The 12,621-nt window shown below is 40.5% G+C and overlaps 1 protein-coding gene across 1 annotated transcript in view; it reads right to left on the bottom strand.

The window, feature by feature from the left end:
• The window catches only part of PTPRG (protein tyrosine phosphatase receptor type G), an 816,071-nt gene that overhangs the window by 152,065 nt on the left and 651,385 nt on the right, over positions 1-12,621 (bottom strand). Inside the window, exon 8 of the mRNA XM_044675683.1 lies at positions 2,653-2,842. Within this exon, the coding sequence (XP_044531618.1) occupies positions 2,653-2,842 (190 nt within the window). The remainder of the gene's footprint in view (positions 1-2,652; positions 2,843-12,621) is intronic.

Genomic DNA, 12,621 nt, shown 5'->3' with positions numbered 1-12,621 from the left:
CACTTGTGATATAAATTCCTCATCCCCAAGATGTCCCTTCTATACACTTCTCACAAAATAATCAATCCCTGAGAGCCCCACTCTTTCTAAGGAAATTCTCCTGGGAGACAGCCCCCGGGTTCCCTTGTTTTCTGTATTTGTAGCCAGGCCAAAAAAAAAAAATAATAACCTAGGGAAGGTTTTCCATGCCTACCCACGAGCAGGTATTGTATATGCCCATGGGTGTTTTAATCCTCAGACTGTGCCTGGACAATAAATCACGCCCTTGACAATGCTTTGACCCCCAATTATCCAAAGCCAGGCTTTTCTCTAGGGAACCTGGTCAGTCTCTCTCCTGCTTTTCCCAAGGTCCTCAAACAAAACCAGGCAAACCGAAAGGGGGAAAAACACGTTCTCAAGCCCTCTTTCCAGTTTTTTTTTGGAGGGGGGGAGGAGGAGTTCCTGTTCAGAAAAAGGCAACTGGCATTTCTGAACACCTGTGTTACCCTAGACAAAAGAATCAGAGGATTTTAGAGGGAGAAGTGGCCAATCGATCCAATCCATGGATCCAAACCCAAATCTACTCTACAGCGTTCTGCCAACTGCTGAGTCAGTCTATGCTTGAAGACCTCCAAGGATGGGGCAGCCCCTTTCACTCTGGCATAGCTCGAATTGCTAGGAAGTTTTCTCAGACATTGAGCCAAATTTATCTCTTTGTAACTTCCACTCATGGCTCTTGGTTCTTCCTTCTGAGGTCAAATATGAACCTAATCTCTCTTCCAAGATAGCTTTTCAAATATCTGAAGACCGGGAATCATGGGTAAAATACTGGCCTTGGAGCCAAGAAGAGCTGGGGTCAAATCCTACTTTTGACACTGGTTATGACAAGTTCTGTGACCTCTCTATGACTCTGTTTTCTCTCTGTAAAATGAGGGATTGGACTCGATGGCCTCTAAGATTTCTTTCTAGCTCTAAATCTGTGATACTGAGATAGCTATGGTGTCTTCCCTGAGTCTTCTCTTCCCTTTGCTAAACATTCCCAGGTCCTTCAGTCTTTCCTTATAAGGCAAGAACTCAAAGTCGTTCCATGGTCCAGATTTTCTATGGCTAAAGCCCAGCTTAAAAATCCTGACCATTTCCCCAAGACTTATAAGAGAGGGACAATAACAGACATTTCTTTATCGCTCTGAGGCTGGTAAACCACTACATCTCCATTTTCTTATTTGATACTCCATACAGCCCAGTAAGCTTGACAATCAACATTTTACAAATTAAGAAACAGACTTAAAGACAAATACTTAAAAAAAAATTAAGTGACTTGTCTAGAGTCACATAGTCAGCAAGTGCCGGGTAGGCAGGATTTGTACTGTGGTGTCTCATCTCTAATGTCTCCCTATATTGAACTGCCTCAAGCTGTCTTAAGAAGCTGACTCTCCTCAGACTGAGAGATCACAGAAAGTCACTTCTTATTCTTTCTCTGCTCCTCAATAACTCCCTTGTCCTCTATTGCACGGCAGTCACTGCCCAGTCTGGAGGACGCAGCATCTTGCCATTTTCTTGGATCATGGAATAGACAAGAGCCATTTTCTACCTTCCCTTGAGAAATGGTGCCACTTCTTTCCCAAGGAGGAGTGAGAAAAGGGGAGTTTTTGAAATTCCTGGGGACTTCTAATAAAGGTGGATAATGAATGATGGGGCTCTGAGGGGGAGACTACTAGAATATAGCCAATTCTCTGGCCTCCATTTCTATATGTGAATAATGAGTTAGATGACCTCCACGGTCCCTTTAAGATCCAAATCTACGATCCTATGGGAGAAGAAGGACCAGAACCTAATTCTTCCTGCTTTCAAAGTCATCTGTCCATGTACTACAACAAACTGCCTCTACCTCACTGGTGAAGTGACCCTGGGCAACTCATTCAACCATCCATTGCTCTATGCAACTCCCAAGAAGGAAAGTCATAGAGAAAATACCAATCCACATTGGTAGAGAGCCTGTTCCTATGATGCTAGGGTGCGGATTAGAGAAATAGTAGTACCAGTTTATAAATGAGAATTTGAGCATCTATTAACTTAAGTGATACCGAGATCATCTAATCCGATTTTGTCCTCTTCTAGAAGAGGAGGCAGACTCAGAGAAATTAAGTGACTTGATGTAGATCAAACAGGATACAAAAGATAGAATCTGGAGATGGACCCATGTCCCATATCTCTAAATCCAGTGCCTTATAGGTTTCAATGACTAACGTGTGTGTTTGTCTTTCCTATATCATTGGCATGGCTAGGATTTGATCCAAGGTTATCCTGATTCCAACTTCAGCGTTTTCTCCTTCACTGAAAGTCCAAGAGATTATAATGCTCTTCACTAATTAGCTACTTAGATATTAGAGTTAGAAATCCTTTTTACCCTTATATATTTTAATAAATACTTTATTTTTACAAGTTAGTGATTAAAAGGTAAAGGCCTTTCTTTAGACTTTTATCTTTTCAATCAGTTACTTGAAGGAAATTCTTAATTCTGCTTAAATGGACTGTCTTGCTCATTCTCATTTTGCATACTTATGTTTTTGAAAAAATAACTAGAATTCTCTGCTGGTTCTGGGCACCTTTTAGTTCAAAGTAATTTTTGAAAAGAGATTTCTTCCAGGATCAGGACACTCAATCCCCATCTACCTTTGGAGGCTTCAGTTCCCAGAGGATTTTCCAAGTCGGTCATGTCGTGACTCCAGGCATCTTTGACAGCAGACTTGGACACCACCCTGTCATTCAGGTTCTGCTGGGGTCGGAAGTTGTTCCTCAGATATTCCACAGATTTGACATGATCTTGCTGCTCCGTAGTAAAGATGGAATAGAAGGCCTCCATCTGGCACAAGGATTGGAGAGAAGGGGAAAAAAGAGCAGTCATTAGAAAAGTTGATGTGGTCCAACCCGGGGGTACTGATAAGAATGAAAAATGGCAGGAAGCGTTGATGCCAAGATGGATAAATCCAACAGGAAACCAGGCTGCCCACTGAAATCATTGCCAACAGCCTTATCTGGCTTGGATGTCTGTCATGCCACGGAACAGGGAAACACTGAGCCGGGGCGACTTAAAGAATGCCCATGAAACCGATGCCTGAATTAGGCAGGCTGCAATCCCCGTGCCATTGACACCGAAGGGCCGACTCACCTAATCTCTAGCCTTGCACCTCCAACTGTCCACTGACATCTTTAAACTTGACTTGTTTAAAATGGAATTTTTTATCTTTTCCCCCAAACCCTCCACCCTTCCCAATTTCCTTGTTGCTGTCCAGGCCACCCCCAAATCTTTCCACCAAGGGCTCGTATCCAAATTCTCCTCTTTTCCTCTTAAAGCTATTCCATGAAATTTACTTTATCCCTTACTTACTTCCTACAGTCAAGCCCACCACTATATTCCTAATTCCGCAGCACCCCCAACCTAAGTATCATCCTTGACTCTCCATTCCATTTCGAATCTCACATCCCAGCTACAGATCGTCTCAAATTTATACAAATTCTTGCTGGCATTAATAAATAAATAAGTGAAAATCAACCCGTAAAGTGGTGTATTCATGTTGTCTCCCTAGTATGACTGTGAGCTCCATGAAAGCAGGGACTACTGTTTGCCTTTCTTTGAAACCCCAACACAGCGCAGGACTCAGCACATAGTAGGAGTTTAATAAATATTTATAGGTGGATTTCATTACCCTCTTATGTTTCTTTCAGACAGGACAAGCTGTTCTCCAGCAGATAAACTCCCTTTCTAACACGCATGCTTAGAATTGAATACTTCAGAACTACGTTGAAACCAAGGAATCACCATACAAATGGATTTCATTCCCCAAATTAAGTATTTCAGTTTTCCTTGGAGAACAACCATTCGAAACAAATTAAAAAGATCTTCGAGAGAGAGTCGAGTGAAAATTAACCATATTTGTTAAAAAGTAGAACATAGACCTCTATGAGGAGATGTCAAAGTCTGGGGTCAGGAGGAGGATAATTTAGCCTAAAGAAAAGAAAATGCTGAGGAGGGAGATGGAATATGATTAGAGTTTTTCTAAGGAGGATGCCAACTGGATGCTTCTGGTACCCAGAGAAATTTACATATGAGAAAATGGATTCAAACTGAAAAAGGAGAAAGTGGGTCTGCCCGTAAGAACAAGTTCAAAACTATAAGGATGAGGATGGAGGAGACACGAGCATTTTTAACACTTAGTCAATCGGTAAACATTTATTAAGCATCTATCTATGTATCAAGCATTGTTCTAAATGCTGGGGATGCAGTAAAAGGCAAAAGGCAATCTCTGCCCTTTAGGAGCACAAAGTCCATTGTGGGAGACAACATGTAAATAATTATGTATAAAAAGGGACATCTGCAAGATGAATTGGAGATAATCAACAGAGGGAAGGCACTAGAACAGAGAAATCTGCAAATGTTTCCGATAGAAGGTAGGACTTGAGGGAAGTCCAAAAAGCACAGAAAGGGAGGGTAGAAATTCCATCCATGGGGGACAACCAGTGAAAATGCTCAGAGTTGGGAGTGCCTTGTGTGAGAAATAGCAAAGAGGCCAGTGTCACCACACTGTGGGGAGATATAAAGTTTAAGAAGGCTGGAAAGGGATCGAGGAGAGGAGGTTATGAAAGGCTTTGAATGCCAAGCAGAAGATTTTATATTTAATCCTGGGGGAAGCCTGAAAAGGGTGAGCGCCATGGTCATACCTACACTTTAGGAAAATCACTTTAACAGCTTAGGGGAAGATAGACTTGAGGCAGGGAGGCCAAACTGTAGGTTCTTGAAAGATTTTTTATTCTAAACCCTTCCCTTCCATCTTAGAATCAATACTGTGTATTGGTTCTAAGGCAGAAGAGCAATAGAGGCTAGGCAATGGGGGTCAAGTGACTTGCTCTAGGTCAAACAGCCAGGAAGTGTCTGGGGTCAGATTTGAACCCAGGACCTCCCATCTCTGGGCCTGACTCTTAATCCACTGAGCCACCTAGCTGCCCCCCCCCCCCATAGAAAGAATAAAGGCATGAGGTGGCAGAGTCAGAAGGGGGCATATATGAGAGCTATTACAAAGGGAAAGTCAATAGGCTTTAGCAACAAATTGGATATGGGATGCAGGGAGAGTGAGGAATTGAGGATGGCATCTAGGTTACAGACCAGATGACTAGGAAGATGGTAGTACCCTCCATTATAAAATAGAGAAATCAGGAAGGGAAGGGCTTGGGATGAAAATAATGAGTTCAGTTTTAGATATGTTGAATTTTAATATTTTTATGGGAAATTCAGCTCAAGATGTCCTATTGGTAGTTGGAGATATGAGATTGCAGGTCAACAGAAAGGTTAGGGCTGGATAAAGGATAATTTGATTTGAAAATTATCAGCATAAAGAATCCATGAGAGCTCAAGAGATCGCCAAGTGAAGTAGTACAAAAGGAAACTAGAAGAGAGTTCAAGATAAAACCCAAGAAAGGATCCCCCAAACTATTAGATGTGACGTGGATGAAGAGCCAGCAAAGGAGGCTGTAAAAGAATGGTCAGATAGGTAGGAGGAGAGAAGAGTGTCATAAAGACCTACGGAGGGGACAACATCAAGGGAAAGAGAGTGATCCACAGTGCGGCAAGCTGAAGAGGTCAAGAAGGATGAGGACTGAGAAAGTCCTTAGTCTTAGCAGCTTTAGGGAGGACAATTATGGTTGAATGGTGAGGTCAGAAGCAGACTGTAGAGAATTAAGAAGAGATTGAGAGGAACAGAAGAAGAGGTACTTATTGTACAGAGCCTTGCCAAGAAGTTTAGGCACAAAAAGAGGGTGAGAGATGGGAGGATAGCTGTTAGGGATGGGTGGAGCAAGGGGCAGTTTTTTGAGGATGGGAGAAGCATGGACTCTCTCGGGAGAGAATTGTAGATGTAAGATTTAAATGACAGAATGACAGAAAAGAGTGAAAACAGAATCGAATTAGATCACTTATTGTGAATAAAAGGGGACTGCCCTGGCAGGGAGAAAGGCTACCTCATTATGTGAAATGGGAGTGAACAATAAAAAAAATGGTCTGTGAGATGTGGATTGAGGAAAAGGGGAGAAGAGGAAGCTCTTGGAGAATGACCTTAATTTTTTCAGAGAAATATGAGAGTGGGGGGAGGGAGGAAGAGAACTATGAGAATTTGGAAGAGGAATGAACCACTTTAGAAAACTTGCCGTGATGAGTGGGAAAGTGAGTCAATTTTGGAGATGTAAAAAGATTGCCCTCCTGCAGCAAGGACCCAGCTGACATTAGGCAACATAGATTTGTGGTGTACCCAGTCAGCATGGTTTTATGATTTTCTCTAATTTCTTTCAACCACATGAGCAGGAACAAAGGCAGTGGATAGTGGGCATAATCCAGGGCACAGCCCTGGCAGGGCGAGAGCAGCAGTAGGATATGAGGGCAAAGGATTCAAGGGTGGAGGATAGTGTAGTTTTGGACTGTTTTTCTAAGGAGTCAAGATAGGGAAGGATGTAGAGTATAGGTCAGAACCAGACTCATACAAAAAACACTGGAAAGGGCCATTGAGTGGGGCTGGGCATTATCCACTGTTGAAAATCATTTCAAAAAAGAAGACACTCATCTGTCCTACATGGCTCAGTTACTCAACTACCAGAAAGCAGGGAGGTCTGGACCGGGAGATTCTCCCAAACTCCTTGGGCTTCTCTACACCCATGGCTTGTTTATCCTGCTTCTTTGATTAGTAACACAAAGTGCTCTTTAGAATTTGTTTCTGATGCTGAGGACAAAAACTAGTCATATCACTGTGGAGGGAGGCAGAAACACAACAGAATGCAAAGACTTTTTTAGCTTGAATTGCCTTTATAGTTTAATGGCATGCTAGGCATTTGAAAGCTACAGATGTTTCCTTGTCATTAATGATCCTTGTCCAAAGATCTCGAAGGAAGGATGTGAGGGTTCTGAGACATGATCTAATGACCTAAAAGATATTATATTGTCAAGCAGATCACAGCTTTGGTTGACAGCCTGCACAAAGGAGGCAACGGAAGACAAGCTTAACAGACTCCTCAAGTGCCCTTCCCTAGGCTGAGAATGCTCACCAAAATCCTTTAATTTCCTGAAGATGAATGAAACGGAAATGACCAGATTTTGGCCTGTTGGGCTTTGCCAGTTGATGTACGGAAACTGAGTACTAATGGGTAAGAAATCCCTGAAGGTTTCAGGGCGGGACAGAATGGGGTGAAAGGAGAGACTAAATCCAGAATTCCATTTTGGGAGTGACGTTATTATGAATGAGACATCTAGGTAAACAGAGTGAGGGTTGGCTTCTTGACCTGGCTCCTTGTCTTAATCCCTTATTCTTGTTCCCTTAACCAAGAAAGATAGATGGCTAGCCTGTGGCTTCTTTGTGGTAGGCAAACCTGTACCCAAATAGCAAAGATGTGAAAGTAATGATAAGAATTCATATTTTTGGAGCATTTCATAGTGTGCAAAGCACTCTTTCTTTTACATAGGATCAGAGAATCATAGTTTTAGAATGAGAGGCCACTGAGCCCACTCCACTCCATTTATAGATGAGGAAGCCAAGAAAGAGGAGAATAGAGATCATTTTATTCTTTCCATTTAGTCTGCCAGCAAGGCAAAACCCAACCCATTTCCTACTGGAAGTTCACACTGCCTCTCCTGATTGGGAGCTCCTGAAAGCTAAAAGACCTACTGAATGAAATACTGCTATTCCTTCTTGGTTTTGTCTTCCTGTGTTCCTCACTGGTACCCATAAATACGATTCCTAATCATGCTCTCACATTCAAATATGGGTGACTTCCTACCTATGGGCACTCATCACAGCCTCTTTTCCTGATTTTCCCAAAAGACAGGGGCCATATTCAAGGAATGTTTTAATATAAAGAGAAACCCTGGATTATTTGGGTCTGGAGCTCTGCACATTAATGATCAGTGGATACCTGGACCACATTCATTTCTGTTAGGGAAAGTCTTTGTGTCAGGAAGGATTATTTAATAAAAAAATAGCTCTTATTCAATCTTCATGATCTGGCCCAGGGTTTAATCTAGAAAACAAAAGGAAGGAGAATCATGGTAACTTCTCCTTGGTCCCCATTACTAGATCAGTCCTGACTTTATCCCCTATGTCACCAATTCATTAATAGAGATGAAAAAGAGATGGATAAGAAGGAGAGAAATTGGAGCAGAAGGAGAGAAACAGTGTTTTAGAACAGCTTTTGGTACTTGGTATGAGTGGTGCTCAAGCTGTTTTACATATATCAATATATCAGTGGTTATGATATTTAGAAATGAGGGAGAAGAAGCATAGTAACACTTCCATTCTCTAACTCCACAATTGTCCTTCTGAAAGGTCTTAGAGGTTATTTTAATTAACTTCAAAACAATTGCCACCAGTGAGTGTCTGCCATAATCTTAGAATATGGAGGAGGGTGAAAAGAGAAGGGAATGCTCAAGAGAATTCTAGAACACAGTATTTTATCCTTTTCCAAGCTTAAAGAACTGTCCAGTCACTTAAGAGGCACAGAGCTAAGTAACATTAGACAGAGTCACTCAGTAAAGCCAGTAAGAGAATTCATAGCCCTTCTTCCTATCTTGTGATTTAGTATCCTCTGGTGATTCCTCTCTATGACACCTCCTCACAACAAAACCTCAAAAATCAGACAGACAGAAATTCAAGAGTTTGAAAAGACATCATTAGCCACGTATTCTGATTGATACTTGAAAAAGAATTCCCACTATGATAAATGATTGTCCTGACTTTGACTGAAGATCTCCAGAGAAGGGGAGCCCATCTGGTACCAAAGCAGCTCATTCTACTCCTTCTTCTACCATTAGGAGCAAGATGGCAGCAATAGAATGTAGATGGATATCAATGGAGAGCAGATCTGGGAATGAGAAGAGGCATTGCTACTCCCTCTCTTTGTATCCTGATAAAAGATAGTTCATTGTAGCATCGTGTTATCAGCCATTTACTCTAGTTCTGATTCTGAACTGGAAACACAGACCCTGAGTTCAAATCCCAGTGGTACCATATGACATATGTAGCATAATGCATAAAGCATTTGATTTGGAGTCAGGAAGACCTGGGTTTGAATCTTGCCTGAGATGCTTACTGTGTTACCCTGTATAAGTCACTTAACCAATTTGTACATCAGTCTCCTCCTCTGTGAAATGAAGAGATTGGGCTCTGTGGCTTCTAAAGTCCTTTCTAGTTCATAACTTTGTTATCGTTCGTTTATTTTAGTCACGTATGACTCTTTGTGATCTCATTTGGAGTTTTCTTGGCAAAGACACCAGAGTGGTTTGCCCTTTCCTTCTCCAGTTCATTTTACAGAGAAGGAAACTGAGGCAAAACAGGGTTAAGTTATTTGCCTAGGGCCACACAGCTAGCAAGTGTCTGAGGCTAGATTTGAAACCAGGTCTTACTGACTCCAGATTGAACACTCTATCCAATGCACCACTTACCTGCTCCTAAACCTGTGATTCTATAAAATAATTTAATTTCTCTACGTCTCAGTTTAGTTACCTACAAAATGAAGGGGATAGATTAGTTGTTTTCTAAAGTCTCTGAGAATAAATCTATGATCTCAGTGAAAAATATCTGGCAGCTCTACCTGGTCCTCAGGTTGGGGATGTTACACTAACGTGGTACAGTGAGTGACGCATTACTAAGATCTGTCTATGAACAGGATTCCAGAAGAAAAAGATCTCCTGGTCTGCCGATGCTGCATTTTTTGGGCTTGAATTCCTTCCTCTCACACAGGATAAACACTCTTGGACTTCTCTTTGCTTTAATATTTCTAATGAAGTCAGGATCATTGAGCAGCCCGAAATGAAAGTTTATATTTCTGTAACATTACTCTGACTTTTAAACTTCTGAAGGGAACGTGTAAAATGTTCGCCTTTTATTTCTGCTCGGGGAGCTGTTACTGCATTCTGACCGGTGCTGTTTCAAGTGTAATTTTAACCTTGAATTGCAAATGTGTTGGCTGGAAGTGTATATAAATCATTTCAACTTTGCTTTTATTATAAAAATATTCTAGAATATAATTAGTTTTTAATCTGTCTGTTGGAATCAAAAGGAAAAGTTGAAGTCTATTCCTGCTATTCATGTGGAGCAAAAGGCTTTTGTCCGTAATATTGGGGGGAAAATATCTGTGCAAAAACCATAGTAGCTGTAGGGGGGGAAGTGATCTAAAACCAAGAGTAATATAATTATGAGCTATTAAAAGCTTGATATGCACAGTTTTAAAAGGATGAATATATAAATGGCAATTAAACAAAAAGCAGAATCCATTATAATCACAATAAGATACTCCCAAGGACACACTAGGATTAGAAGATCAAACCTTGGGTCATGGCTACACATGGCCCCACAATGCAATGGATGGGTGACATGGCTGGGACCTGTTTTGTTGCTTTATCACTTTAAAAAGATAATAACACTGGAATATTAAGTTCACTAATAGATCTCTGGACGTTCAGAGTTTTACTAAGTTGTAGGCAAGAAAGATAGAACATTATTTTTGGAAAGAACATACAACTTACTGGACCTGTAGTCAGAGAATATGATTTTAATCTTGGCTCACCTAATATTTTAACTAAATCACCGTGAGCAGGTCATTTCCCTGGTGGGAGCCTCACTTTTCTTATCTATAAAATGACAGGATTGGACTACATACTCTCCCCTGTCCCTTCTAGCCCTTGTGGCACTACGGCTGCCATTTTATTCTTTGGAAACTATCAAATTCTTCCTTTGACCGTAAATGATAAAGGAGAAAAGAGGTCTACTGGAGAGAATAAATTCTCTTCAACAAGAAAATGATTAACAGTAGGTTAATGTCATCATCAGTATTTACATCATCAAAAATCCATGTATCGAGTTCTATACAAGGAAATGTTTCTCATCTCAGAAGTTTATCCTCACTTAATTTTTGCTTGAAATGATGAATGGATAAATAGGTAGTTAGATAGGAGAGATGGATGAATAGACAGACACACAGACAGAGAGACAGACACATAGCTGGATGGAGATAGAAAGATAGATAGATTTCCCATTTTTGTCCTTGTATGCCCAGCAGCTAGCACAGCACTTTACACGTAGGACATGCAGAAACAATACTCCTTAGTTCATTGGTTGATAAGATGGGCTTCTCTTGCTCTCATAGAGTTTATAGTATAATCAGGTCTTAAGACACATTCTAGGTATCTTCCAGTAATGAACCTGTGCACTGAGGTAGGCTTGATCCAGAAGTAGACAAAAGTCTATCACTGTGCTCATGGGACAGGATCTACCTCTGTTTATGCCTTCAGCATCTTAGGGTCACCTGTATGCTACAAAGAGGTGTCAGAGGAGAACTTCTTGGAATGACAACTGGCAAAACAATGTTGGGAACAACTTTTTATCCATAGTATCACTTCAGAAACTCTGGTGCTGTCAGTAGAGATGGCTCAAAGATGGAGGGAATGGTATGGTTCCCTTACAGAGATTTAGCAGATTATCAAGTTGAAGCCACATACTACAGGTAAGAAAAGGCTGACCCAATTGGGCATGGCTTCCACCAAGCAATGGTTGTGCTTCATCAGAGAGAAGGTTGTCTGTGAGCTCATGTTATTAGAACACATAGCATTTAGCCCTGGATTGCTTCACAGTCTCCAGGTCAAGGCTCATTAGTTACATGGATGATTTTAAGCATCTAACTAATGCTCACAGAAGAAAACAAGAAGAGAAATCTGGGGCTGGCTTTCCTTTTCCATTTTTCTTCTGTTCTTTGTTAGTAAATGGATTTTAATGAATCTGGAAATCTCCAAAATAACTTGGTTTATAGGAGCCCATGTAGAGGAAACATGATGTAGGGGACACAGAGCCAATCTTGGATTGATGGAGAACTGAATCTAAGGCCTGGGTCAGATATATTACAGTCTGGTTAACCCAGGAAAGGCCTTGAATCTCTTTTACATAGGTTCATCTTGTTTATTTATTTATTTTTTTGGTCATGTACTTCTTTGGCAGTCTGATGAAAACTCTGACTGCCTTCTTAGGATAAGATTTTTAAATGCATAAAATAAAACATAAAGAATTAAAAGGAAACCAATTATATTGAAATCTAGTTATCAAAATGCAAAAGAAGTTAAAATGTTAAAAAGTGTTAAATGTAAAAAATGGTTAAAATGTTAAACGTTGAGAATATTAAAATGTGAAAATGTTAAAGATTAAAAAATGTTAAATGTTAAAAGGTGTTTTCTTAAATGTTGAATGTTTAAAAATGCTTAAAAAAAAGAAGTTCACCATATTGGGTTAAGAGCCCCTCCTCTAAAACCACAAGTCTACAGTGGCAAAATACTTTGCCAAAATGAAATTTCTCTATATCAGTGAAATTACACAATTTGATGAAAAAAGATCCCAAATGCTAATAAAGGATGTACTTATGACTTTAAGACATAATGAATATACATCCTTATCCATATATGCACTCTCCCAATCTTTCTCTATTTTCTCCTTCTTCCCTCCCTTCTCTCTCTTTTTCTTTTTTCTTTCCTTCCCTCTTTCCCTCTTTTTCTTCCTATCTTCCTTCTTTCTTTCCTTCCTTCCTTCCTTCCTTCCTTCCTTCCTTCCTTCCTTCCTTCCTTCC

Source organism: Gracilinanus agilis, chromosome 1 (assembly GCF_016433145.1).
Source record: "Gracilinanus agilis isolate LMUSP501 chromosome 1, AgileGrace, whole genome shotgun sequence".
NCBI classification, from domain to species: domain Eukaryota; kingdom Metazoa; phylum Chordata; class Mammalia; order Didelphimorphia; family Didelphidae; genus Gracilinanus; species Gracilinanus agilis.
The sequence above is the reverse complement of the archived record's forward strand: the minus strand, read 5'-3'. Positions and strand labels throughout refer to the sequence as shown.